Source organism: Festucalex cinctus, chromosome 17, assembly GCF_051991245.1.
Source record: "Festucalex cinctus isolate MCC-2025b chromosome 17, RoL_Fcin_1.0, whole genome shotgun sequence".
NCBI lineage: Eukaryota > Metazoa > Chordata > Actinopteri > Syngnathiformes > Syngnathidae > Festucalex > Festucalex cinctus.
Genome location: NC_135427.1, coordinates 9208916 through 9236873, shown reverse-complemented (window position 1 = coordinate 9236873; position 27958 = coordinate 9208916). Strand labels below are relative to the sequence as shown.

The following is a 27958-nucleotide window of genomic DNA, read 5'->3' as shown; positions in this document are numbered from 1 at the left end:
TTATAGTTTGCTGTGAGAGTGGTTACGGTTTATTTGTTATTTTCTTTAGAGTGGCCAGTATCATAGTTGGGGCTGGGTGAGATGTGGGGGTCGTTTAAAACACACACACACACACACCCCGACTTACTGTAAAGTGTAACAATGCATACTCTATACTGTAATGAGATCAAAAGTAATATGTTCAGCATATAGGATTAAAAGTTCCTTAAAAATGCGTCGTTCAATAATCTATATTTTTCATGTTGTATTCATGTTTTTACGAACGCGCACTATCGAGTAGGAATATAGGTTATTTGTTATAGTGTAGTTGCCGTAGTTAGCAATCCAAGATGGCCGATCTTTTGCGCATGCGGGTTACAGATCGCGCCTTGACACAGACAGCCACAAGCGCTTTATTTATCTGGAATTAATACTGAACAAACTTAAACATCGATACTGTGAGTCCGTCATTACTTTTTTGACGTCAAACATAACTGCTACATTTCGTGTCTGGTTAAATTCGTATCAGAGACAGTGCTCGTCGAAATATCTCGGCCCTGTTTAGCTTGCTTAGCTTAGCTTAGCTCATCATATCTTATCTTGCTAGCCGCCAAGAAAAAGAGACGAGGGTTCTGTTTTCGACAAATTGGCTCTGCAGGCATAAAGTGTTGTGAATTCTGAGTAATAATGTATGCAAGAACGAACGTCACGCACGAAAAGGAGCTTTGTGGAGCACAAGAGGAGAACGAGCGACAACGTCAACTGCTGGACGCTCTTTACAAGCAGCCTCGAGTTGTGTTGAACAGAGCAGGTTTGTCACTTGGTTAATCAATACTTTTAAACAATATGTCTGTATTTATTTTTGAAATAATTCTTCGTCCGGGCACTTGTTACCTTATGTTTACAGTTTTTTTCTCAGTCTCTTTGGTACATTTCTCACATGTGTGTGTGTGTATATATATATATATATATATATATATATATATATATATATATATATATATATATATATATATGTATATATATATATATGTTTTGTTATTTAACTCATGTGGCCCATGTGATAATCTTAATTATAAAATACATAATATCACAAGTGAGTCAGTGACTTAACCCAAACCATGTGTATCTTGTGTCCCCGCAGACGTCAGTGAAAAATATCTTCGTCCTGGGCGGCAGGAGCCAGAGTTCCCTGGTGTGAAAGAGGAGGGGGACTTGGAGCCTCTTCAAGTTCAAGAAGAGGAGCAGTCACAGCCGCCCAACATAAAACAAGAGGAGCAGCTGCCACCATACATTAAAGAGGAGGAGGATTTCACAGAGTTGCCTGTGAGTGGTGTCCATTTAAAGATTGAAGATAAATGTCAATATGAAGATAACAAAGGGACGGAGACTCCAAGCAGCAGCTCAAGACAACAAATAACAGCAGAAGATGATGAGGACCACCGTGGAGGATCACAAGCAGACAGCCGATTAGCTCAAATGTCAGATGGTGAAGACACGTCTGCTCACACTGATGACGATGAAGAGTCTGACAGTGATGTGACATGTCACACTGACAGCAAACCTTGGAAATGTTCTCAGTGTGGGAAAACTTTTGGCTACAAGTATCAATTGACAAAACATGTGTTTGTCCACACTGGTGACAAACCTTTTGCCTGCTCAGTTTGTGGTCAAAATTTTGCTCACAATGGAAACTTAAAAAGACACACAAGAACTCACAGTGGTGAGAAGCCTTTTGCCTGCTCAGTTTGTGGTCACAATTTTGCTCAGAAAGCACAATTAAAAATACACACAAGAACCCACACTGGAGAGAAGCCCTTTACCTGCTCAGTTTGTGGTCAAATATTTGCTCAGAAAGTGCACTTAAAAATGCACACAAGAACCCACACAGGTGAGAAACCTTTTGACTGCACAGTTTGTGGGCAAATATTCTCTCACAGGGTAAGCTTGAAAATACACACAAGAACCCACACTGGAGAGAAGCCATTCACCTGTTCAGTTTGTGGTCAAAATTTTGCTCATAAAGGAAACTTAAAAATACACACAAGAGCCCATACTGGAGAGAAGTGTTTTACCTGCTCAGTTTGTGGTCAAAATTTTGCTCAAAAGGGGACCTTAAAAATGCACACAAGAACCCACACTGGAGATAAACCTTTTGGCTGCAGAGATTGTGGGCGAAGATTCTCTCACAGGGTAAACTTAAAAATACACACAAGAACCCACACTGGAGAGAAGCCTTTCACCTGTTCAGTTTGTGGTCAAACTTTTGCTCGGCAGGGAAACTTAAAAAAACACACAAGAACACACACTGGTGAGAAGCCTTTTGCTTGCTCCATTTGTGGTCAAAGTTTCTCTGTGAAGGGAAGTTTAACAAACCACACAAGAACCCACACTGGAGAGAAGCCTTTCGCCTGCTCCGTTTGTGGCCTAAAATTCGCTGAGAAGCGAAACTTAAAAAGACACACACAAATCCACACCGGAGAGAAACCTTTTTCCTGCTCAGTTTGTGGTCGAAATTTTTCTCGGAAGGAACACTTAAAAAAACACACAAGAACCCACACTGATGAATGAGATGCCTTTTGCTTGCTCAGTTTGTGTTCAGAAATTTACTGTAAATGAAAGCTTACAAACCCACACAACAACCCACACTGGCAAGAAACCTTTTACCTGCTCAGTTTGTGGTCAAAGATTACCAAGCTTGATATGATCTCATTGATGAATTTACATTTGAAATGGTACAATGAACAAATAATCTATGTACTTGTGTTGTGTATTGTATGTGTCTTGACTTACCCGAGTTTGAAATTGGATTTGTATTTAATATGTTACACCAACCTGACGGCTACAATTTGGCACGTTTTCTTGTAAATGCACATTATGTACTGTGCCTTATATATGGTTTTTATAATACATTTTCCACATTTAATATTAAAGGTAAATACAATGACAGGGATTTTAAATGATCTACATTTGATTATTAGCACTTGTGCCAAGCACTCAGACTGTTGTACAAGTGCGCTTCAAAAAATTAGAATATCCTCAAAAAGTTGAATAATTTTCCTAATTCCATTCAAAAATTCAAACTTTCATAGATTATAGATTCAGGTCCCACAACTTAAGTGATTTCAAGTATTTATATGTTTATTTTTACATTATGTGGGCTTCCATCTCATAAAACTTATGAAAAGAGGATGTCAAAAAATTATAATGTGAAGAAATCACCATGCATCCTTTCCCAGTGTTTTGCATGGGAAAAACAAAATGGATGGTTGGATGTTATTTTCAAAATGAAATGTCAATCTTCAATAGTTGGTTGGTCGTTTTGAAAATAGCATCCGACCATCTTGTTTTTATGCATGGTGATTTCTTCAAATTATTCTAATTTGACATCCAGTTTTCAGGGGTGTTAAGAGCTGGAAGCCCAAATCATATAAAAATAAACACATACATTGAAATCACTTCAGTTGGCTCCACCAAAAAGCAAGAAACCAACAACAAAGAAAGTGGAAAAAACAAAACAAAAAAAGAAGCTAGAGTCCAATTCGCATTTAATCCCACCCCCAAATTATCAGGGTATGATGATTTAGTGCTTCCTTGTTTAATTAAATGATTTAACGTATCGCACGTACCTTTTATATTGTTTTGATTATCATACAGCTGTTGCCTGTAATGTAACTGCTTGCTTGTTCTTATGTCAGTTAATTTGTTTTTGTAACATCTTTGTTCTGATTCTTTTGTTTTTTGCCTTGAGAAACTATTTCTAAAGGTTATTTTTCATTTTGCAAGCATTAACTATTCTTTTTTTGAGCCAAGGACTCCTTTTATGTCTCCTCTTCATACAGGTTTGATTCAGAGGACAGTTTTGTTATAGAGCGTGGTAAGCATTGTCAACATGTCATTCTTTATCAACGAGATCTCACTTTTGATGCGCTAAACTATTATTCAATGCATAAATTGTTTCATAAATTCCATCGAATCTTTCTTAAATTTGCAGTCATAAAAGGCAAAAACAGGGACGTGATCAGTGATGTCACAAATAAACAGTCCACTGGTAACACACGTCTCCATAATATTAGTACAAATATTGTCAATAATATTGCATTTTGAAGTTAATAGACCACATTTCTTGATCACAAGATTTTCCCTTTCACCCATGTAATTGCAAGAAACAAAAAAAGGGGGATTTGATGAACTTCAAATTAGGATTTCTCTGGACTGCTGTGATCAAAATTGACAAATGGGATATCATTTTCTCTGTTAAATCATGATGTGTTTGATTTAAACCATTATAAATGTGATTTAATAATTTTGAAAAAAAAATGTCCAAGTTCCTACCTAAATCTACTTTAAAAAAAACATACACATATTTTAATATAAATATACATCTTTGCTTGACTTTCGTTCAAGATCGACAGCTTCCGTTAATCGACGTACGCGTGAGCGTTAAGCTTAATTTTATTTTTGAAATCGATCGAACTTTCCCTTACTTTTATTTTGAAATTCATCAGAGCTTCCGCTATCGACCTCCACGTGGGCCCCGGCTCCAGGCAGCAGCAAAACTTTCCTTGTTTTTTCATTTGTTCATTTTCCCACGTAACCAGACGCCCTCTGCTAAATAATTCATTCCGATTTCGTGCTCAACCGACTGCAGCCTTCACACAGGACGCCAAATCACGTCATTTATTAAATCTTAGCGTGTGGATAATCTCGAGTCGGTGCACGTTGAGGCTTCTCGGCTAGTTAGCTTAATTTATTGTAGTTTAGCTTAGCTTAGCTTAGCTTAGCTTAGCTTAGCTTAGCTCAGCTCGCTCGCCGCTAACAAAGAGATACGCAGAACACGTCAAGAGTGTGTTTAGGGTCAAGTGTGACTTTGTTGGCATTATTGTTCAAAAAAATGTATGCAAGAACGACACCAAAGTACGAGGAGGAACCCTTCGGAGTAAAAGAAGAGAACGAGCAAAATCTTCCACCGCTGGACGATGTTTGCGAGGAGCCTCGAGTTGTGCTACACATTGCAGGTTTGTACACTTCAAATCAGGCGAGATGACACCGGATGCGCCTGTGATGCGTTCCGGAGGCGCAGCCGATACGTTCATGTATTCATTCCGATTGTTCAAATCACACCGGATGCGTGCGCGTTGCAGCCGATTGATGAAATGTAATTTATGATAGCTACCGCGTTGACGACCGGCGTAGATCACATGATTTTGAAGGGCCGCCTAGCACGTGGCCGTTTGCGGCGCACATGTCGCCAATTCTTGAACGGCCGGACGTCGCTCGCTCGTGATTGGTACGTTCGATGGCGCGAAATCCCACCTGACATGTCCACTTGCGTCTCCATGTCTTGCCAGAGTTTGGCTGTCATCACTCGAACGTCACACCCTTTAACTTTACAATCTCTCTCTCTCTCTCTCTTGCCCCATGCGCCAATTCGTTACCTAACAGCCAATCAGAGTGATGCAATGTCATGACGGTCTGATGCCAATTCTACACGTCGAATCGGATTTATTTTAGTCACGTAATTTTGAATTGAATTAGTTGTCTTAAAAACCGATTCAGGTTGGAGGGTGTCCATAGATCTAATTACTTATCACTAATCATCTAATCAGCTTGAAATTTGACTTGATCAAACCAAATGTGTGTTTGTCTGCTTGTGGTCCCACAGACATGGGTGAGAAATATCTTCGTCCTGAGCAACAGGAGCCGAAGTCTCCTCATGTTAAAAAGGAGGAAGAGCATCCTTGCATCAAAAAAGAGGAGGTTGAGGATGATGTCACCAAGTCACCACTGACCTTCGTCTCTTTAAAGAGGGAAGATGAAGACGAGGGTGAGCGGGAGCCGTGATACCGATAATTTCCTGCTTAGTATGGCCGATACCTATAACTGATCAATTTCTGTTTTTACATTTAATGTAGTCTTCATATCATCGGCACTTTGTGCATCCAGGACTGAAAGACTGTTATTTTAGCAGCTCTGATTATAACAGCAAACAAATTTGCGTCTTTCAAATGTTTATTTTCATTCCATACCCTACAAATATTTGCTGACCATTATTTTGGTCGCAAAAACACTCTCGGCCAAACATTTGCCATGTGAAATGGCTAAGAAACAATTACATAAAACAAAAAAGTGCCTTATTTGAAAATTAATACAGAACTATAACTGGTTTATCTGGGAAAAACAAACAAACAATTTAAGCTGTAAATAAGCTACACACATTAGCGTGCTGTGTGGCGGCTTGTTTACGGCCGACAGTAATTGAGCCATTAAAGAGTTGTTAGTTTCCTGCTTGGATTGATGATTAAACAAACGCTACAGAATAAGCATTTTGTTTTGAACAAAACATGTCAATATTATTTATTATTATTTTCGATCCCAAAACGATAAATCGTCCAGACCCTAGTTCTTACATCAAAGTGCGTTTTTTTTTTTTTTTTGATTCGCCAGTCCGAGTTTGGGCAAGTAAAAGTCAAAGTGCCGCTGTAGAAACAATGCACAACATCAAGTCACGTTTGAGATTTAAGTCGATCAAACCAAATGCGTGTTGTGTCTTCTTGCGTCCTGCAGACGTCGGTGAAAAATATCTTTGTCCTGAGCAACAGGGGGTGAAAAAGGAGGAGCTGGAAGAGCAGCCTTACTTTGAAGAGAAAACCCCCCTTTGTGTCAAAGATGAGGTTGAGGATGATGTCACCAAGTCACCAATGACCTTTGCCCCTTTAAAGAGTGACGATGAAGACAAAGGTGCACGTGAGGACGGAGGGGTGGAGCCTCCAATCAGCAGCTCAACGGCTGCAGAAGGTGATGCAGGCCGTTGGGGCCCACCACGAGCGCAAAGTGATGACATAAGGTCACACTCACTTGAAGATGATGATGATGATGATGATGAAGGCGCTAACGGTGATGGGTCGCGTCACACTGACTGGGTATGTTCTCAGTGTGGCAAAACATTGTGTTCAAAAAGGATTTTGGAAGCTCACTTGAGAAAACACGCGGGGGGAAAACCCTTTGGCGGGACCGAGTGTGGCAAAGGCTTCTCTGCTACGTCCAATTTAACTAAACATACAACAACACATGCTAGCAAGAAACCTTTTTCCTGCTCAGATTGTGGCAAAATCCTCTCTGATAAGTCAGGTTTAACAAAACACAAAAGAACGCACACTGGAGAAAAAACGTGTTCCTGCTCAGACTGTGACATGCGCTTCTCATCCAAGTCGGCATTAATAACACATACAAGAATACACACTGGAGAGAAACCTTTTGCGTGCACAGACTGTGACATGCGCTTCTCTAATAAGTCACGTTTAACAATGCATGCGAGAACACACGCTGGAGAGAAACCTTTTGCTTGCACAGACTGTGGCAAATGCTTTTCTAATAAGTCACGTTTAACAACGCATACAAGAACACACACTGGAGAGAAACCTTTTGCCTGCACAGACTGTGGCAAACGCTTCTCTCAAAAGCCACACTTACGAAGTCACAGAACAACGCACACTGGAGAGAAACCTTTTTCCTGCTCAGATTGTGGAAAAAGCTTCACTGCAAAGTCAAAGTTAACAAGTCATAAAAGATCACACACTGGAGAGAAACCTTTTTCCTGCTCAGTCTGTGGCAAAGGCTTCCCTATTAAGTCCAAGTTAACAAGTCATACAAGAATGCATACTGGAGAGAAACCTTTTTCCTGTTTAGATTGTGGCAAACGCTTCTCTGATAAGCCACAGTTAACAATTCATACAAGAACGCACACTGGAGAGAAACCTTATTCCTGCTTAGACTGTGGCAAATCCTTCTCTGATAGGTCAAGTTTCACAAGACACAAAAGAACCCACACTGGAGAGAAACATTTTTCCTGCTCAGTCTGTGGCAAAGGCTTCTCTGATAAGTCCAAGTTAACAAGTCATACAAGAATGCATACTGGAGAGAGACCTTTTTCCTGTTCAGATTGTGGCAAATGCTTCTCTGATAAGCCACAGTTAACAATTCATACAAGAACGCACACTGGAGAGAAACCTTATTCCTGCTTAGACTGTGGCAAATCCTTCTCTGATAGGTCAAGTTTCACAAGACACAAAAGAACCCACACGGGAGAGAAACCTTTTTCCTGCTCAGATTGTGGGAAAAGCTTCTCTGATAAGTCCAAGTTAACAATTCATACAAGAACGCATAATAGAGAGATGCGTTTTTCCTGTTCAGATTGTGGCAAAAGCTTCACTGATAAGTCAAAGTTAACAAGACACACAAGAACGCACACTGGAGAGAAACCTTTTGCCTGCTCAGATTGTGGAAAAAGTTTCAGTGATAAGTCATGTTTAACAATGCACACAAGAACACACACTGGAGAGAAACCTATTGCCTGCTCAGATTGTGGAAAAAGCTTCAGTGATAAGTCGTGTTTAACGATCCACATGAGAATACACACACTGGAGAAAAACCTTTTGTCTGCTCGGAAACGTCCATCCATTTTCTTAGCTGCTTCTCCTCACAAGGGTCGCGGGGGTGCTGGAGCCTATGCCAGCTGGCTTCGGGCAGGAGGCGGGGTTCAGCCTGAACCGCTTGCCAGCCAATCACGGGGCACAGAGAGACAAACAACCGTTCACACTCACAAGCAGACCTAGAGATCATTTTACATATATAATATTGATCATGTATACATAATATAGATACTATATTATATTAATTCATTATAATTATTAATCATTATTCACTTAAAGATAATATAGATATTATTCCTCACAAGGGTCGCGGGGGTGCTGGAGCCTATCCCAACTGGCTTTGGGCAGTTGGCGATTGCCAGCCAATTGCAGGGCACACAGAAACTTACTTGATAAATATATATATATATTATAGATATATAATAAATATAAAAAATGGGCGAAGGATGTAACGATTTAATCAGACCAATTTGATTCGATTTTCAGTTCCCAATTTTCGAGTCGATCATTTTTTGAATTTTTCTTTTTCTTTTTTTTTAATACAAAATGACTAATTTGATAAGAAAAGAATTTTACTCATTAATGCATGACCGATTTCTGTTTCATGTAACAGCACTTTGTTTACAGCAATGTTTGTTTCAAAGTGCTTTATAAACAAAGTTGAGTAACGTATACATTTTGTCTGTGTTACAAACATGAATTTTTTTTGTAACTTTATATATATTGATAAAAAAGAAATTAGAAATTGAACTAATAATTTTGACACTTTGATACATTTTTGTCTTCTCAGTGCTTTGTGGTTAAGGTTCATATGCTTCCCTCACGACACGTTTTCAGCATTTTGCAGCGAAACAAGATAGTTTGAAGAATGCAGCTCCAGAAGCTTTGTTGAGCATTTGTGTGTGTGTTTTTTTTTAAAAATATTTTCCTTCACAAGGTGTGTCCTCAAACTTTTGTTAATCTTTATTAAATACTGAAATCCTTGTGTATGTCTTTATGGTGGAGCTGGGTGAAATGGCCTAAAATTCATATCACAGTATAAATCGCATCCCTTCACGGTATAGAATTAAGTGTTTGTTTTAAAGAATTTGCTTGCTGGTTTATAGAAGCTAAATAGATTATTTATTTTTTTTTTTGAAATGAAAGAACTAGAGTTGCGATTAGCTATAAAGGGCCCTCGCAGCCCGGGACATTTTGGGGTCCTTGGTCATTTGGGTACTGGCACATTCAAAGCCAAATTTCTTTGAAAATGGCACAATAAACCTTTACATATGGATCATTTTATTGTATTTTTTTGCCAGGTGTGATGAGTGTGCAAAGCTCAATGAGTTTTGGTCGAGGCCCTCAAAAATCTGTCATTTATTTTTTGGCAATATATATATATATATATATATATATATATATATATAGTGCCCCAGTTGGCATTTTTCAAGTACATATGCACACATCATCGTTAGTTTTATTCATAGCACAATATTGCTTTTATTGTCCTTAGAGGGCATCAAAAATAAATACTCAATGACTTCTCAATTAAATCATCAATTAATATTAAAGTGTGAATATATATTTTTTTTATTTCTGGTGAAGAACTATGCTTTTCCCCATATCTATGATTGAGGTATTTACATTTATTGAACAATAAAATATGTTTTTCTTCTTCAATAATATTTGTTATGATGTGGATGTGTCGGGACCCAAAGGCGGAGAAACGAGGCAGGAAGAGGACTGACAGAAATAAGAATAACTTTACTGACTGGTAGTAAATAAAGAAACGTGAACTGACTTGACATGACGTGAGAGAGGAAGACTTGACCGAGCATGACAAATATTTTTGGGATACTTTTCGTGGGTCTGAAGAGCTGAAAGAGCAAATAATGTCAAAATAAATGCTTCAAATCACTTCGATTGTGGGCTCTGAATTTATAATCTCTTCAAATGTGTTGGACGTGAGTGTTTGAACGCGGCCCACACACGTCGCAGCCCGGAACCGGAATCAAAGCTGATGTGCAAAACACGCAAGTCATCGTTTCTGCCATGTTTCAAAGAGGTCCGAATGGAATTAGATCTTGTTGGCTTGGGAGGCCCCGGACGGCGATTTGGATGACTTGGAATGACTTTTGTGACGGTCAACGAGATTGACGTGGATGAAGAGTGAGGACGGCGAAAGGCTGGAGCCATCTTGCTTGAGGAGTTGCACATGGCGATAACCTGGAAAAGCAAAGTTTTGCTTTTGATCTGGGACAAAAAACACTTGTGAGTACAAAACCTATTATGCTTGGCGATAAGAAGTGTCAAATGAATGAATTACGTCCCGTTCATCTGACCATTAGTGTGGATTTTAAGCGTAGAAGGGCCAAAACATGTCGTGTGAAAATCAAACTGCATTAAAAAAAAAAAAAAAAACTAGCCACCAGAGGGTGATAGAACTGCACAAATGAAAATCAACCTGACTTTTTTTAACAGATGTGCTGCTTTTAATATTGCGATATCACGATATTGTCAATATCGTGACATCCCTACTATGAAATGGGGGCAACGACTCCAGTAGCCCGATATAGCGGCGCAAGAGTCGCCTTTCCTCTTTACATATCTACTCAAGTAAAAGTCAAAAGTATTTTGGTCAAACTACTGTTAGAAGTGCATTTTTTTCAAAAATATACTCAAGTAAATGTAATAAGTAAAGTAAAGTAAATGTAGCTGACATTTTTACAGGTGCAGACAGTACAGTAGCAGCGCCCTTTTTCAATTGCAATGAGAGAAAGCAGACTTCTTCCATGCGTGTTCAACTAAGTAAGTAAGTGGACTGGAGTGGATGGCAATACCTGTTCGCAGACTGGTAAGCGGCAGCGTGTTCTGCCCCAGGAAGTCGTTGCTTGAAGCGTAGTCGTGATCTTCGACCACAAAGCGAACGAGAGCCAGTTCAGGAGCATGGATGGTAAAATGAAAGGTGCAGTCCCACTGCGGGTTGAAACCTGAAACAAGGACAGAAGAAGAATCAAAGAGGAATTTGCACTTTTCAAGTTTTGGGGGCTTTGCCAGACACCCGTTCAAAGGAAAACAACAGTTCAAACTCACCCCAATGCAAGACTGGTTCAATTATTATTATTATTTTTTCCTTTCTTGTCTTTTTTATTGATTGTACATATAAACAATTAGCAGCAGAAAAATTTCTTTTTATGCGGACATATCAACATATTTGTCAATTGCTTCAAGGTAGTCAGTTAGTGTACGACGTGCCATTATTTTGGACGTGATGCGTTTTCTTCTTGTCGTTATCAATGGGGACGCCGTGGACCTCAACCCAAACTTGGGGATCCACAATGGCCGTCGGCTTGTTCTTCTCTTGTTTCGGCAGCTGCTGTGCTGAAATAACCTGGAATGGAGTTGAAATGTTGAGTGGACGTCACACGTCCGATAGAATACGCGTCACGGCAAAAACATCACACTTTCACAATAGACAACTGTTGTGGGCCTTGTGTTTTGGTTTTCTTACCCGAAGAGTGAGAAGAAGGGGGGCGTGGCCGGGACCTCCGCCAACATTCTCCGGATCGAAGGCGGAGTCGGGCTGCCACATGAAAGCGGGCTTCAGAACGAAGCCACACTGGCCGTTCTGCGAGAACCTGCCTCCATTTAGATCCATCTGTTCCCCGGGCGTTTGGAAATTTAGAGCCACTGGGAACACAAACGCAACACAACAGTGTTTGATTTTTAGCTGTGGTTGCATGCAAACCAAAACGTAAACAAAACCTCAAAATCCACAAGGAGGCGATGCGTTATTCTTTGTTTTAAAGGACAATTTGAAGGATTTTTTTTTTACCAAGTTGGCATCCTCCATTCCACATGTCCTGAGGGTTGTAGTTGGAAGACTGCAGTCTCTGTCCCGATGGGTAAACCCGGCTAAGATGGTTACTGTTGTGACGCACAAAATACATACCTGGAGGGGAACCACAACAACAACAAAAAACAGCCCGTCAAGTCAGAAGAAACACCACACAAAACTGATTTGATTTCACGACCACAAAATACAAAATATGTAAACCACTTTCATTTCTAAATCCAAAGAAAAATTGTTAATATCCCATTAGCTGAATTACATATTAAGCAAAGCAGAGGTTTAATCCAAAAAAAATGAACCAGTAATAATAACATTAACTTCAAAATGTGTCAGTTTGATTCACATCATGACACATGGATGTAATGATGAGATCATTATCCACTAGCAGAACATTACAATGGACTGTGCACTAGTTAGCATTCCACCAAAATGCCAGTTTTGTAAGCGTGCATAATAAGAATACATAAAGCGTGCATAATAACAGTACATAAAGCGTGCATAATAACACTACCTGAATCTTTGACATGCCTGAGGGCTTCACTTTCCGAAAATGAGCACATGTGACTTGGCGGGGCTTTAGCAGCGTGTTGAAAGCTTTGAAAGTGAACGCTGCGCGTGTACACCACCAGTTTGGACAGTTCTGGACTCATCTGAGACGCAGCTGGCTGGAGTCAAAACCAAAACAACAAACTGCTCATTCCCACCACTCGAGCGTAACAAATACGACGACATGTGCGGACCTCCTCTTTTCTCCTTCCACTTTGTCTGACTTCCCCATCCGATGAGCTGAGATCGGACGCACTTGATGCGCGTGCCTCCGCTGCGCTTTCTTTCTTCGCCTTCACCAGGATTTTACCCTGAAGATCCTGCACGACGGGCACAAAGCAGCTTGAGTGACAACATCGAGTCAAGAAAGCCTGAAATGTGGGTACAGAACAAAAGTACGCATTTTTCGGCTATTTAGCCAAAGTTGTTGGTGACAATTATTTTCACGTGAAAAACACCGCACGATTGTTCTTCAGTGTTGAATTTTTCCAGTGAAGACCTCGAGCATTACATTTTCAAGATGATCTTTTCGGGCGACGTAACCTACTTGCGGCGAAGGCAACGCGTTGGAACGGAGGCCACAGATTGGCTCGGTGAGCAGTTTGTCACCAAGGACGGCCTGCAGGTGTTGCGCCATCACCGCCTGCTGCTCCACGGAGCAGTGGTTCTCCAAGGAAAGGATCAGAGGGTACGCCGATGCCTGAATGACGATTATGCAGCACACATTCGAAAAGAGGGTGGGAAAAACACAACATTATTTTTCAATTGTAAAAAATGCGACTCAAAGACATGAATTCAAATCAATTCCTCCCAACAACGTCCATCAGTTTCATTAAGCCAAAAATATGTTTTCAGTCATTCAGGACGACTTTCATCGGTTTTAATCGAATAAACCCGACAAGCATTTAAAAAAAAACCCATTTTATTTATTTAAAAATAATCCCTGTACAAAATGTTCAGACAACAATAATGTAATGTCTTAATCAGTTTGAACATCAAATTAACCTTCATCGTTTGTGCTTAAATGCCACAATTAAGCGTGTAAATGTGCCTTGAAAAGCAACCATCCAGTTGTTCAAAATGACAACTCACAAAAACATTTGGATGGAACAAAACAGAAGAACAACAACTTTTAATAATCCAGATGACAAAATTTCATGATTTAGTAAATTTTCAACGATTTGATTTTTTAAATGAATATGTATCAAATTAATTTGATTTCTTGCCCAGCCCTGGTTGTCAGATAATTAGGATTATTTCAAGTACTAATCTTCTTATTTTACTATATTTTTTTTTCTTAAAAATTCTACTGTCCTTTTTGCAGTGGGCATGACATACATTTCAGTTCTTTTATATGCTAAAAAAAAGAATATTTCATTCCACTTCACAATTGTGAAGTTGATTCTACACCAAAAAAAATGAGGCCTGAAATGTGTGAAAAAGTCACAGTTGAAGGGGGCTAATACTTTTGCACTTGACTTGTTTAAGGATATTATTGTACTGTAAAGATGTTCACCTGGGTCAGCAACAGGTAATCACCAGCGCGGTCGATTCGGACTGTTGGTGCGTTTTGGCCTACCTTAAAGGCGTACTCGTTGATGGTCTGGATGACGTCAACAAAGGGCACTTTGGAAGTGAGCGTGTATCCGTGATAGATGACCGGCTGTCCGTTCTCGCCATCCCAACAGTCCAACTCCACACAGCGACAACCGTGATTCAGGGCGCTAAGGAGAAAAATATTGATCGTGTCATTGGTCAAACGTGCCTTTAGGGTTGCCAAGCAAGGACAAATAACAGCGACACAACAGCCTCGCTCAAGTCATCGATCGGATCATGAAGAGCCATAATCAAACCATCTCATGGCAGTTTAAAAAAAAACATTCCCTTTCCTTCTTACCGGATATACGGCTCCACGCCACTCTGTCCGGTCAGCTGGTCCTTAGACAAGTACGTGTTGTGGGACGAGGAAATGAAGTAGTGCGCCAGCGGGTGATTCATGTTTTGATAAACACGAGCATGTTCCGGATCAAACGCAGAATTCTCCTTGGACAGCATGTACATGGTGAAGCCGTTGGGGGTCATCAAATGGTTCCTCTGAGCTGTGTTGGGCAAAAGACAAAAAAAAACTAAAACACGACAACAAAGTCACGTCAACTCGGCGACTTCCCAGTCACCGTCAAATAAGCACCACGGATTGTTTCGATATAAATAAAGGTCAGTCTGGGTGTCCTTCCTAAATCTGCTGCCCCCCGCGACCCGACCTCGCATAAGTGGTACAAGATGGATGGATGGATGGATGGATGGATGGACGGACGGACGGATGGATGGATGCATGGATGGATGGATGGACAGATGGATGACAGATGGATGGATGGACGGATGGATGGACGGATGGACGGATGCATGGATGGATGCATGGACGGACGGATGCATGGATGGACGGACGGATGGATGGACGGACACATGGATGGATGGACGGACGGATGCATGGATGGACGGACGGATGGACGGACACATGGATGGATGGACGGACGGATGCATGGATGGACGGACGGATGCATGGACGGACGGACGGATGGACGGATGCATGGATGGATGGACGGACGGACGGATGCATGGATGGATGCATGGATGGATGGATGGACGGACGGATGCATGGATGGACGGACGGATGGATGGACGGACACATGGATGGATGGACGGACGGATGCATGGATGGACGGACGGATGGACGGACACATGGATGGATGGACGGACGGATGCATGGATGGACGGATGGATGCATGGATGGATGGATGGATGGATGGATGGACAGATGGATGACAGATGGATGGATGGACGGATGGATGGACAGATGGATGGATGGATGGATGGACGGATGGATGCATGGACGGACGGACGGATGGACGGACGGATGCATGGATGGATGGACGGACGGACGGATGCATGGATGGATGCATGGATGGATGGATGGACGGACGGACGGATGCATGGATGGACGGACGGATGGATGGACGGACGCATGGATGGATGGACGGACGGATGCATGGATGGATGGACGGACGCATGGATGGATGGATGGACGGACGGATGCATGGATGGATGCATGGATGGACGGACGGATGCATGGATGGACAGACGGATGGATGGACGGACGCATGGATGGATGGACGGACGGACGCATGGATGGACGGACGGATGCATGGATGGATGGATGGACGGACGCATGGATGGATGGACGGATGGATGACAGATGGATGGATGGACGGATGGATGGACAGACGGATGGATGGATGGATGGACGGACGGATCCATGGACGGACGGATGCATGGATGGATGGATGGACGGACGGATGCATGGACGGACGGACGGACGCATGGATGGACGGACGGATGCATGGATGGATGGATGGACGGATGGATGCATGGATGGACGGATGGATGGATGGATGGATGCATGGATGGATGGACGGATGGATGGACGGAGGGATGGACGGATGGACGGACGGATGGATGGATGGATGGACGGACGGATGCATGGACGGACGGACGGATGGACGGACGGATGCATGGATGGATGGACGGACGGACGGATGCATGGATGGATGCATGGATGGATGGATGGACGGACGGATGCATGGATGGACGGACGGATGGATGGACGGACGCATGGATGGATGGACGGACGGATGCATGGATGGATGGACGGACGCATGGATGGATGGATGGACGGACGGATGCATGGATGGATGCATGGATGGACGGACGGATGCATGGATGGACGGACGGATGGATGGACGGACGCATGGATGGATGGACGGACGGACGCATGGATGGACGGACGGATGCATGGATGGATGGATGGACGGACGCATGGATGGATGGACGGATGGATGACAGATGGATGGATGGACGGATGGATGGACAGACGGATGGATGGATGGATGGATGGACGGACGGATCCATGGACGGACGGATGCATGGATGGATGGATGGACGGACGGATGCATGGACGGACGGACGGACGCATGGATGGACGGACGGATGCATGGATGGATGGATGGACGGATGGATGCATGGATGGACGGATGGATGGATGGATGGATGCATGGATGGATGGACGGATGGATGGACGGAGGGATGGACGGATGGACGGACGGATGCATGGATGGATGGACAGATGGATGCATGGATGGATGGAAGGACGGACGGACGGACGGGCGATCATGTTTGTCAGCATACCCCATTCATTGAGTTCATAGGTGATGATGAGGCTTTGGGCATGTGTGAATGAAGAATCTTCTCCCTGCTGGTTGAGGAAATCTCGCATGTCGGCAGGTGAGAGGACGCATCCATTGGCCGAATACATCCTGAAGACGTCATCCAGCTCGGGTCTCCGCAGCAACTCCCTGCAGAAAACTTCGATTTCCCCGTGCTCCAATCGGCCGTCCGCCGAGCGATCGCATTTCTGCCCAAGAAGCAAGTTCAGAGTGAGCCAAATATCCCAAAGTTCACAATTCTGTGTGAAACAAACGATCTTACGCACCTGAAAGAGTTCCCGAGCGTATTGGTCGCTCATGTCGATATTGATCATTTGGAGCAACGTCTGCACTTCGTCGTAGCTCATCTTGTCGTCATGATTCCGATCAGCACGACTCAGGTAAGCATGAATCCAGGTGACGCGCATCGTCAAGGAACTTGCCACACTTGTTTCAAAAAGAAAAATCACAAAGTAGCAAATATTGGCCATTTTCCCTCATCAAAGAGACTTGCCAGCAAAAACGGGGTTAAGCGACGGGCTGGCAGATGATCATGTGGTTCGAGTGTCTGACTTTGGCTCCATGGAACTCTGGTTTGAATCCCACTCATGGAAATCCTTTTTTTAGGGCTCAACTTTTAAGGCTGTCGATTTACTGAACCTCAGCAAAGTGTGCACGCAGCAATATCAAGCCTGTAAAAATCAACTCTGTGGGAGTCAATTCAGCATTGGGCCTTTTGCTGTGTGGGGGAAATTCAATTGAGACCCAGCTGGGCAGTCCAGATGGGGCCCATTAATCAGCCCACATGGGCCCCAGATGGGTGCGCTGGCAAGGGGAGTGGCAACATAAGAGGGCCGCCGGTGGCTTCACTTCTCACAACGTCAAGTAAGCGTCATTGTTAGTCCGTTCGTGTACGGTATAAATCCATGATCATCTTTTCAAATCAATGCTTCCATCATCAGCTGTCGCGGTTTGAATGACGACGTCAATCTGCTCATTTAAAACTCAACTAATGCTGATGAAAACAAACTCGCGCCATTTTGAATGGACTTTGAACAGATAATTACACGGAATGTTTCCCTCATTTGTGGCCTACTGTCAAAAGCTGACATGACTATTTCCTGTTTCAGGATATTGATCGAGTTTCTCCTTGTGGGTCATGTTGGCAATTCTTTCCTGCAGCGTGCGGATGCCTCGGGTCCAATGAAAAGCCTCCTCGCGGTTCTGGCAGAGAAGATCCAGATTCTTTCGGGGACCTTTGAAGACCAGCGTCAAGCAGCGGCCTTCGGGAAGTGCGCCGAGCGTCTTTCGCAGCGTCTCCGATTGGTCGCCGTCGCAGACGCACTCCACCTCCGTGATGGAGACTGCCGGACGGAGAAGAAAACAACATCTCAAATGATTATTGCTACTAAAAACATGGCCTTTTTTTTTTTTTTTTTTTTAATGCTTATTCCCTCGTCGCCAACTATTACGCAATACCATTTTCTAATTTGTTCTGCTATAAAATCAGTCGTTAGTAATTGCATATCAAAACTCAGATCCAGCAATTCCCTGCTTGGCAGAATAAACGAGTTTCTTCCAATCGCAGACTGAGGTTGTTACATTCTATTAGTTCGCCACTAGATGACACTAAATTCTACACTCGCTCCCTTGAAATCTTAAGCTTGTGATTCACCAGCTTCATCTTTTTCGTAACGATGTACACGTACAGATCCATCATTGCGCAATCTTCATTCTGAGGGGAAAACCAACATATTGCACACATGCATCAATGTTGTCTTGTAACAGTTTGAGATCTTCCACAGTCGAGCAAGTTGAAGTTGCAATTTCAGCTGTCGAGTAAACTCGAGAACACTAAAAATCGAGTTACAAGAGCAAAAGTGACCGCATGGCCTGTAATCTTAATGTTTGACCTTTTTTTTCTGTTTTTGCTTTTGATCAGCTGCCCACGAAGACTTTAAATACAAGTTGGAAAGTCTATAATCAAGGCCACGTCCTTCCCCTTTGGACAGTTTAGGAGGACGGAAGATTTCATGCTGAGCAGAAAGTAGCAATTACACTGAACCAAAATAGACACGCCATGTGAAAAGCCATATTTAAAGGATTCATAGAACGAGTCGACATGGGGAACAAATTCCAGTTGATCAAGTCCATTGGAAAGATCAGGATCAACTTTTATTTATGATCACAGAAGGAAATTTGCGTTGAACTTCACAAGATGATTTTACTGCATTCGCATACGTTCTGTCGCAAAATTCTGATCCAAACTGTTACATTCCTTTCTCAAGAACTACAATAATATGGCTGGGAACGTTGAGTTTAATCATAATGACGAAAAATGTCAGTAATAAAATATAACCATTGTTCATTGGGCTTTTTATTTCTAAGTCCATTCGTACTCATTTAAACCAAGACAGCATTTAGAATGGTGGCGCTAGAGGGCTAATGATCATTTTTGCTGGAGCTGACTTATGTCTTTGCCACGTGACCATATTTGTCCCAAAAGTTGCTGTCATGCTCAGGATTGATGGAATCGGGCTGTGCACGTGTGCGGATGCAGTAACAATTACGTGCACACGCGTACGCGTCTTACTGCAGGCTTGTGGCACATAACTATCTGTATTTTTATTTTTTTTCTATAAAGAGGATAACAAAATAAAATATTCAAATGTGTTATACTATAGGATAATTTTGCCAACCCTCTGACAAAATGACAGTTGGTTTCAATGCCGCAAGATTTTGGTGGAGGCAAAATACAAAAGACTTACAAGATTTCTGCTCCTTGGCTCGACTGAAAGTTTTGTGGGATTGGCACCAAATGGTGACGCCATCTTCCAGCAACTTCAGAGTTCGTCGCTTTTGCCAATGTGGCGATCGGACCTTTACACAGGAAGTATTCACCAATGAGTTCTTTTTCATGTCATGTCCGGCTAATAAGACATTTTGCAAATGTATCTTTTTACTTTGAAAACCAACAATCAATATTTTCTCACGGATGTCACAGATCAAACCAGCGACTCAATCATTATCAATTTATGGCTGGTCAAAGGATTTTTTTTTTTTTTTTTGTTATATCACGTCAACATACTTTTTTTTTTTTTTTAATATAATCATATGCCTAGAAATCCCTAAATATATTTCATAGCGTTTGCCTTAGTGTGACAGTTTTGTGGCCATCTTTCTGTTGTGCATATCCGGAGGTGACAAATTTGGCAAATGTAGTAATTGCGGGTCGTCGATTCTCCTACTTTACCGCGACTGTAGATGACAATAAATTCTACACATTGTCTCTTTATGTTCATGCGGGCAAAAATGAGCAACAAGCAACAATTTTTGGTGCGACTTTGAGAACCAGAAAAAAAATGATTTGTCAATTTCATCGTTAGTCAACATCGACTCTTCGACATGTGAAGTTGAGCGCATTGCATGTCATATTTCTTCCTCATACCTTCACCATATTGGAGCCCTTCAACATCCACTTGACATCTTCATCATCCTCCAATCCTACAACAACAAAATTACAAAGCAAGCACGAAGGAATTAAGTATCTCGAGCTCCACTTCTTAAGTTTTATAAACAAAGTTTTAGAAGCTCTTTCATTACCTGATCGTCAACTATATGTGTGATATAATGAACGAGAGGTCAAGGGGCAAAGGTCGGACATTGGAACACAGCCTCAATTTCAAGTGAGCAAAAGCAAAAAAAAATGCTCACTGGTCTGCTTTGCCCGGTTCCAAAATCCCACTTGCGTCATTCCAATATGGGCGCCACCGCCCAGTAAATGAAAGGAGCAATTAAGGAAAGATGGGAGGAGCAATTTGGAGGGTTTGAATTGAAGGTTTGAGACGGTTGACGTGTTCATGGTCGGGACGTGCTGCAAACGTTGTCATTTACCACAGATGTGGACTGCAGCCCTTACTTAAGAAAATTACAGTAGGCGACAGTAGAGCCAAGCAAAAAACAAGAATAATAATTAAAAAAATACATATATGCAATATAGCGATTTGCATGTATACACCTTTTATATGCTTTTTTTTTTTTTATATAAATGAATTAATCACGCGGACAATTTGATTGTGAAACTGATTTATTCTATTCACTTCAATTAATTGAACGACGGAGCTTTTGTCTTCATGCTCCAGTTTGCTAATTCCATTTAAATCCCAAAGTGGAGAGAAATTGGACAGTTTCCAATCCTAAATCTCTTAACTGCGAGGTAGACTTGAACGCCACTTAGGCTGCTCTAAAAAAAGAAATCAAAATATTACATGTATTCATTTTCCCATCTCGTCGGGGAATAAAACAGAATGTTTATTCATTTATTCATTGGCGGCGGTCTACTCCAAAATCAGATGACATTGGATTTGGATTTGGATTTGGATTTGGATTGCATTATTTGACCGTTAAAACAAAAGGTTTTTTCCTCTTTCTTTCTTTCTTTCTTTCTTTCTATGAAGAGCGTCGATCAGGCTTACCGAGACTCCTCAGCGGATGGATGGCTTTCGAATCGGACGTTCCATTCTGCACGGAGGCTTCTTTCCTTCTGTTCCGCAACATCTTTATGATTATGGATTGGGAGAATTGTCTCTCTTTATTCCGCTTCCTTGCCGTCACTGCTGCATGTATACTCGATGCTTTCTTAGCCGAATCCGCGTCGTCCCAACCTTCTCCTTGCTGACGTCACAAAAACAAAACCGACGAAAGATTCAGAGTACGTCCAAGCATTTGGATCTGTGCCAGCAGCGCGCTGGAGGCATCGCTTTCAAAATAAAATGTGAAGACCACGAAAGACCCACATTTACCAACTCTGTCTCTTCTCTACTAATGCTAGCTACTTGTAACAATTAAAAGTAATATTGTCAATAAAGCTACTAGATGGACTATCCCGATAAAAAAATAAATAATAATTCGAATAAACCATTTCCGTGTATATCCGGTTTGGAATTATCCCACTACAGTAACTTGACATGTTCTAATCGGTTTACAACACTGATGTGAATATATATATATATATATATATATATATATATATATATATATATATATATATATATATGATTTTCAAAATCCTCTGGTAAAAACAAAATAAGAATGTTTTTTATTTTTATTTTTCTCAAAGAGTGGTTACTGTATTACTGCGTGTCATTTCATATTGGTCTGTTTTTGTGCATGATATTATTTGGAAGAAAGTATGGCTCTTACCTAATTATTATTTGATAACAAATAAGATTAGTTTCACTTCAAATAATTAATCGCATAATTGACCCTTCTAAAGAGCATATTGTTAAATTTGTTAAACATAAGACGACTTCAGACATTTTACAGCTTGGTTTAAATACATGCTTAATGATGTTTACAGGAGGAAACATGTTTTTTTTTTGTTTTTTTTTTAAATTAAAGAATTTCAACTGTAATAAAACAAAAGATGCCTGTGCCAAATCTAGTTTGTGGTCTAAGGAACTGACCGCTAAAAGAAAAAAGGGGGTATTCAAAGCAGGACATACTGCCCACTTGTTATTTTATTATTAAAATAGTGACACAGTGACATCTTTCACTGTCATCTGGAATTGTTCCAGACTGTATGACGCTCCGGGGTCAAATCCATCCATTGATTGAACCTTGGCCAAACACGCGATCAAACAGCCGCTCTCATTTGTCCAAGTCCGCTCTTCTGCATCGCGTTTTTTTTTTTTTGAAGACGACGCCTTTCCAGACTAAAACAAACAAAGTGCCACTACTGTGTTTCTTGGGTGAGTGATAAGGCACAGTGATTGGATCAGCAGTCAGTTGACATTCTTGGCTCCTGTCTGCTACTACTAACTCATCATTGTCTCCAAAATAAGTTCTTGTATGGTATCAAACATTTCGATTACTGATTGCACAATGAAAACGGATTTATTTACTGTGGAAATTCAAACTAAGCGAATCGCATGAACAAAAGGTCTCGGATTGCACAATGTGCACGGACGCCCTCTGCTACTTTTATGCTTCATAATCAACCGCTTCCCATTTTCACCTTGTTTGCAGGTTCTGTTCTGTCATTGTGGGATCACCTTGCCTTCATTCATCTCAAGTTACCCCGCAAGGAAAGAAGAAAATATTTGGCACCATCCCCAACACTTGTTAGTACAATTCAAATTAATTGTCATTATTTTGCATGTATTGTTACTTTTATAGCCCTGCTGTTCAGGGTGTACCCCACCTACTGCCCAAAGCCGGCTGAGATAGGCTCCAGCACCCCTGTGACCCTTGTGAGGAATAAGCGGTTAAGAAAAACGGATGGCTGGATGGACTTTTAGATTTTTTTCGTTTCATGAACAGAGCAGAAGCGACAAAATTCTCCCCGTGCGTAGCGAGCGGCTGCATTTAGGCTGGAGACGGAAAATCTCATTCCAGCACAACACTCGATTGTCTTTCGGCGCTACACTGTCGCAATCTCCTGCTCGGTAGGAGAAATATCGTCAGTGACAACTTCCGGAAATCCAAAACAAATAAACGAGTAGTTTTTCCTTTTGTGTCTTGACTTGTGCTATATTCTGTTTTCGTTTCAGAAAAACACCGAAATTCTAACTGTTATGAGACTTTCCCCTAATTAGTTCCCGACAACAAACGAGCAAATCAATCTGTATTTAAGATGTGGTGTTTATTTTAAAATGAAACTTGAATAATCAGTCATTTTTCTATTTCATATCCAGTGACCAAAAGACACACGGACTCCAAAATACATACACAAGGATTCAAAGACTGTTTCATTAAAAAGAGAGCAAGAAGAGGTATTGAAGTCAGGTAACATTTTGTTGTTCAAAAGTGACACTCGCATCACATTGAGGGCAAATTCGTCTCAGGTACGACCAACAATACAGCGAAATAATGCAGGATTTTGGTTTGGACGTTTGTCATGACCACAATCAGCTGTTGACACTGATGGAAGGTTCAATGTTGCATTTGGAATTCAATGTCCTCAAAAAGCTTCAGGTATTATTATTATTATTTTTTTCTTCAGAAATCTGCATGCAGACATACACAGGAAAAACAAGGACACACTTTGGGTTTGCATATTTTTGTGTCAGTGGTATGACTCCAGTTTCATGTTCGTCATTGCTGTTCCCTGAAGTGTCATGACGAGTCAATTTGAGTTGAGCAGCCGCAATATGGCGTCAGCAGGCTTTCCTCTTTGTCCCACTTATTCATGGCTGACGGCTTTTGAACAGCAGAGGAAGAAACTGGGCAGTTGTGAAGAAACTGGGCAGTTGTGAAGAAACTGGGCAGTTGTGATCAACGAGCAAAAAGTGGGAGTTTTCGCCCTGGACGAGATCCGGACTGGGCCTATTTGTGATTTATGATGAGCAGAACCTCTCTCGTGAAATGTGATGACATCCACTTTCTCTGCTCTCTCACGATGTCATCCTTCGCACCCACTTGAAGGTCAAAGGTCATGACCATGCCGTCGTGCTCCTGCCTCTGAATTTCTTTTGGAAAAGTGGTACTGGCTGACTCCAAACTGGTTGCAGGCGACTTTGAGTTCAGGAGGCCTTGTTTGGAAAATCCACGCGGGGAGTTTGTGTTGTTCCCTTGTCAAATTGTGAAGAGCGGTCACACGTAAAGGTCTCGGGGACGTGTCATTGATCTGGTTGAGGGAGCCGTTCGGACAAACGTGTGGTACCGTTTTGTGCCGCTTTTCAGAATCGTTATCATTGGCTGCTTGAAATTCTACCATAAATCGTTGACAATCTTCTCCCACGGTGGTTTTCTCTTCCAGTGAGCCCATTTCTGCTGTTAGCCACTCTTTCTTGTATGACAAGAAAATGTTCTGCGTTGCCTCTTCCAACCATCTACTTGTTCTGGTTCCACATAATTCTTGTCTTTGATGGGTTCATGCACAGAGTTTTGCTCTGAACCGCTTGAGCATTTTTTACGTTTGCGGGTCACAACGGAGACGGCGGACTTGGACGGGTCGTCGTTGGCATTCACGTCTTCGACTGACATCAGAGAAAGCTGAAACCAGTTCAGGTATTGTCATTCCAATGATGTCATTCTTTTGGCTTACCGTGGACTTAACTGAATCGCTGGTGGTGGAATCTGTCAGGCAGCAACAACAAGATGACCAAAAACAACAAGAATTGGAAATATTACGATTACAAGTTATATACATCAATCATATATGATTAAAAATGAGAGAGAGAGAGAGAGAGAGAGAAATATTAAAGTTATGATTCGACAAACCCAATTCCAATGAAGTTGGAACATTGTGTTAAAAATAAATCAAAACACAAGACGACGATTTGCAAATCCTGTTTAACGTAATTGAATGCACTATTAAGACAAGATATTTAATGTTCCAACTGATCAACTTGATTGTTTTTAGCAAATAATCATAAACCTATGTAACCATTTTCAAAAATGCCCAACATATTAGGGAGACCTCAAGGGACCAGAGGAAGGACTAAAGGAGGGAAGGGCAGCTAAAGCAGAGTGAGATCCACACACACACACACACACACACACACACACACCAACCTTCACTGATTCAGAGACCAGCAGGAGAAGCAAATTCACTCGATGCTGTTGTGGTGAATGTGGCATGATGCAGAAGAACCTCCACCGACGACGGGCGCCGTTGACCTCAGCCCACAGCAACATTTCCACGTTCATGATTATTTGATCAAAAACATTCAAGTTGATCAGTTTGAACAGGAAATATCTTGTCTTCGTCTTCGTATTCAGTTAAATATCGGGTGAACATGAATTGATTTCCAACGTCCCAAGTTCATTGGAATTGGGTTTGTATTTATTGACTCATAATTCCTCAAGAGGTAATTAAACTCACATTCTTCTGTATATTTCTGTTAGACAGCAATATCGGACCACACCCACAAAAGCATGCAAAAGAGATTGTTGGAGTTAAAAGTGGCACGCTGCATCTCTCTCGAGCTGGCGCCTTGCTCAAGAGCACCTCGAGAGTCGTCGGGAAGCAAACTTGCACCGCTCCAACAACAAAAATTGCCATTTTACATTCGTTTGGAGCAGGACTCAAAGTGTGGCCCGACGATTTCACGTTCTTACAATACAACTCGAGTTCCCATTTGGTGAGTGTTTGTACTTTGGAATACCATAAAGAAAGAAAATGAAACACAAACAAACAAACAAACAAAAGGAAGGAAGGAAGCAAGGCTTGGTCCTACCGAAGAAGCTGATCCACTCTTTCAGCTAGAGAAAAAAAAAAACAAAGCAGTGAAGAAATATTTGGAAACAGAAATCATTTGCATCTATGGGATTCAGCAAAGTAATAGTTTTAGAAGTGAAATATGATATTGTGTATATTGCTGGATTTACACTGCAAGATTTGCTTCCTATTTGCATCTATCGATACTTGCAATTGTACGACGGTCACGATTGCACAGAGCCTGTGATAAGTGCTTTATTGATAACTTATCATGGATGTGATGTCTCAAATGCTTTTGGTCACATGAAGAGAATGAAAATGTGATGGTTGAATACGTTTTGTTTCCTTTCATTTTTATTTTCAAGTCACCTAAAGGTAAAGGAGAAACATATATTGTACAAAAAACTGACCAAAAAAGCCCAAACTAAAATGTTGATCCCAAATGAATCATATCCGCAAAACAATTGGCAACATAATATACTTGTGTCCATATCCTTTCTGACTGAATGTCACAATTGTCACCTGATGCTTCCGCTGGCACACGCGGCCTGCCGATGTTGCCCAACAGGTGGTCAATGTTGGGCATGTGCTGCATTTCCTCATCCGGAGCTTTCGTTTGCTTCTCAAGCTGCCCGCCGGAGAAGAACCAGTCGCACTAGACAAATGAAAAATCCAAAAGCATCACTGCAAGATGATCAAACTCCATTGATGTCGGGCTGCTGAAGATAGGCCGCATCAGGTGTTGGATTCAAAAGACATGAACACCAAACAAATGAAGTAGTAACATGGAGGTGAACCAGCGTGCGTGTGATTTGGAAGATTTAACTGTTTTTTTTTTTTTTTTTTTTACAGTGGTGGAGGAAGTTGTCACATTCTTACGTGTAGGATTAGCGTCTCCACTATTTTGTAGCGGTCCGGCATGTGAGTGACCATATCTTTCATGGTGTCCTCTGACGTCCTCACGATTGTCGGACCAAACACCAGAGCCAAGTTTCTCGGCTCCATCTGCAAATGGTCAAAGAAAAAGTTTCGTTTGAAATTTGGATGTATTGTTATTTCTCAGCTGTCATATGTCAAGTGTGGCACTACCTTATTTTTTTCAGAGTGATCTGCCACCCTTTTAAGGTGACACACCAAAAACTTGAGCGTGTGGTAATAGTGATCTGGTAGGTCGTGAATCTGGACGGAAACAACAGATCGTCAGACAAACTGACAAATCTTTTGAACAAGGAAAGAAAAAACAAAAACAAATCCATTCACATAAGAATCGGGATTCTTGTTTAGTACGATTCAGAATCGTGAATGAGTTCAACATATTCAGATGGACCCATTCTAAAATTGGTAGTAGTTTTTTTCACAATGAAACTTTATCAACAGACAATTCAAATGATTCATTTCGACATATTTCAAAACATGAGCGACAATTCAATAGCAGGGCGCTTTCGGAACACGACACGTAATAAACTGGGTCAAACTGCTTCTTTTCAAAGTGAAAGAGCTCATATTTCATATTTTTTGATGACACTTGTTAAAAATGGTTCGTTTGAAATATTTGCAATGAAACATGTTTATTGAAATCTGGCCTGAGTAAAATGGACCCGGGAACACGATTGCTGTTCCCGAGAAAGCAAGCAAACAAGTAAATACCAGTTTTTTCATCGTCTTCAGACGGTCCCTCGTGTCTTCGATCCGGTTGGCGTCAATGAAGCAATTGTATTTGTCTGCAAAAGGATTTTTGCTTCCG

At 41.6% G+C, this 27958-nt stretch overlaps 3 protein-coding genes and 1 pseudogene across 13 annotated transcripts in view; 2 read left to right on the top strand and 2 right to left on the bottom strand.

Moving 5' to 3' along the window:
- The first annotated feature begins 337 nt into the window (after positions 1 to 337).
- LOC144005151 (uncharacterized) lies at positions 338 to 4034 on the top strand. Its single transcript, XM_077503139.1, has 2 exons — positions 338 to 790; positions 1124 to 4034. Exons 1-2 carry the CDS (start codon positions 667 to 669, stop codon positions 2548 to 2550), a joined length of 1551 nt encoding a protein of 516 aa, XP_077359265.1. The 5' UTR covers positions 338 to 666; the 3' UTR covers positions 2551 to 4034.
- Positions 4035 to 4516: 482 nt separating this feature from the next.
- LOC144005147 (uncharacterized) lies at positions 4517 to 9394 on the top strand (annotated as a pseudogene). The gene is made up of 3 exons (XR_013279511.1): positions 4517 to 4997; positions 5645 to 5806; positions 6547 to 9394. The product of XR_013279511.1 is annotated as an uncharacterized LOC144005147 (transcript).
- A 565-nt stretch (positions 9395 to 9959) lies between these two features.
- Positions 9960 to 21672, bottom strand: LOC144005145 (1-phosphatidylinositol 4,5-bisphosphate phosphodiesterase delta-3-A-like). Its single transcript, XM_077503127.1, has 16 exons — positions 21527 to 21672; positions 20500 to 20555; positions 19820 to 19931; positions 18187 to 18415; positions 17339 to 17468; positions 17035 to 17260; positions 14690 to 14891; positions 14372 to 14516; positions 13340 to 13492; positions 12987 to 13112; positions 12758 to 12911; positions 12229 to 12345; positions 11905 to 12083; positions 11649 to 11784; positions 11234 to 11383; positions 9960 to 10619 (listed from the first exon to the last, which is right to left on the bottom strand). The coding sequence occupies exons 1-16, from the start codon at positions 21606 to 21608 to the stop codon at positions 10471 to 10473; spliced, it is 2346 nt and encodes a 781-aa protein (XP_077359253.1). The 5' UTR covers positions 21609 to 21672; the 3' UTR covers positions 9960 to 10470.
- The window catches only part of LOC144005141 (rho GTPase-activating protein 23-like), a 21969-nt gene continuing 15621 nt past the window's right edge, over positions 21611 to 27958 (bottom strand). For 2 of the 10 annotated variants that reach the window (XM_077503112.1, XM_077503104.1), the window contains 7 exons: positions 27862 to 27935; positions 27304 to 27393; positions 27094 to 27219; positions 26737 to 26869; positions 26234 to 26258; positions 25111 to 25130; positions 23676 to 25046 (listed from right to left, as the gene is read on the bottom strand). In XM_077503112.1, coding sequence (XP_077359238.1) covers positions 24964 to 25046; positions 25111 to 25130; positions 26234 to 26258; positions 26737 to 26869; positions 27094 to 27219; positions 27304 to 27393; positions 27862 to 27935 — 551 coding nt within the window. In that variant the 3' untranslated portion in view covers positions 23676 to 24963. Of the gene's footprint in view, positions 21726 to 23675; positions 26870 to 27093; positions 27220 to 27303; positions 27394 to 27861; positions 27936 to 27958 lie in introns of those variants that run through there. The other 8 variants (XM_077503110.1, XM_077503109.1, XM_077503107.1 and 5 more) reach the window with 8 other exon arrangements.

Bases quoted from the DNA above. Each gene is read 5' to 3' on its own strand.
- LOC144005151 (XM_077503139.1), top strand. From the start codon at position 667: ATGTATGCAAGAACGAACGTCACGCACGAAAAGGAGCTTTGTGGAGCA. The intron at 791-1,123 runs GTTTGTCACTTG...GTGTCCCCGCAG, and splicing joins AGTTGTGTTGAACAGAGCAG to ACGTCAGTGAAAAATATCTT.
- LOC144005145 (XM_077503127.1), bottom strand. From the start codon at position 21,608: ATGTTGCGGAACAGAAGGAAAGAAGCCTCCGTGCAGAATGGAACGTCC. The intron at 12,346-12,757 runs GTAGTGTTATTA...GTTCCCCTCCAG, and splicing joins CAGGCATGTCAAAGATTCAG to GTATGTATTTTGTGCGTCAC. The intron at 11,785-11,904 runs GTAAGAAAACCA...ACTCCATTCCAG, and splicing joins CCCTTCTTCTCACTCTTCGG to GTTATTTCAGCACAGCAGCT.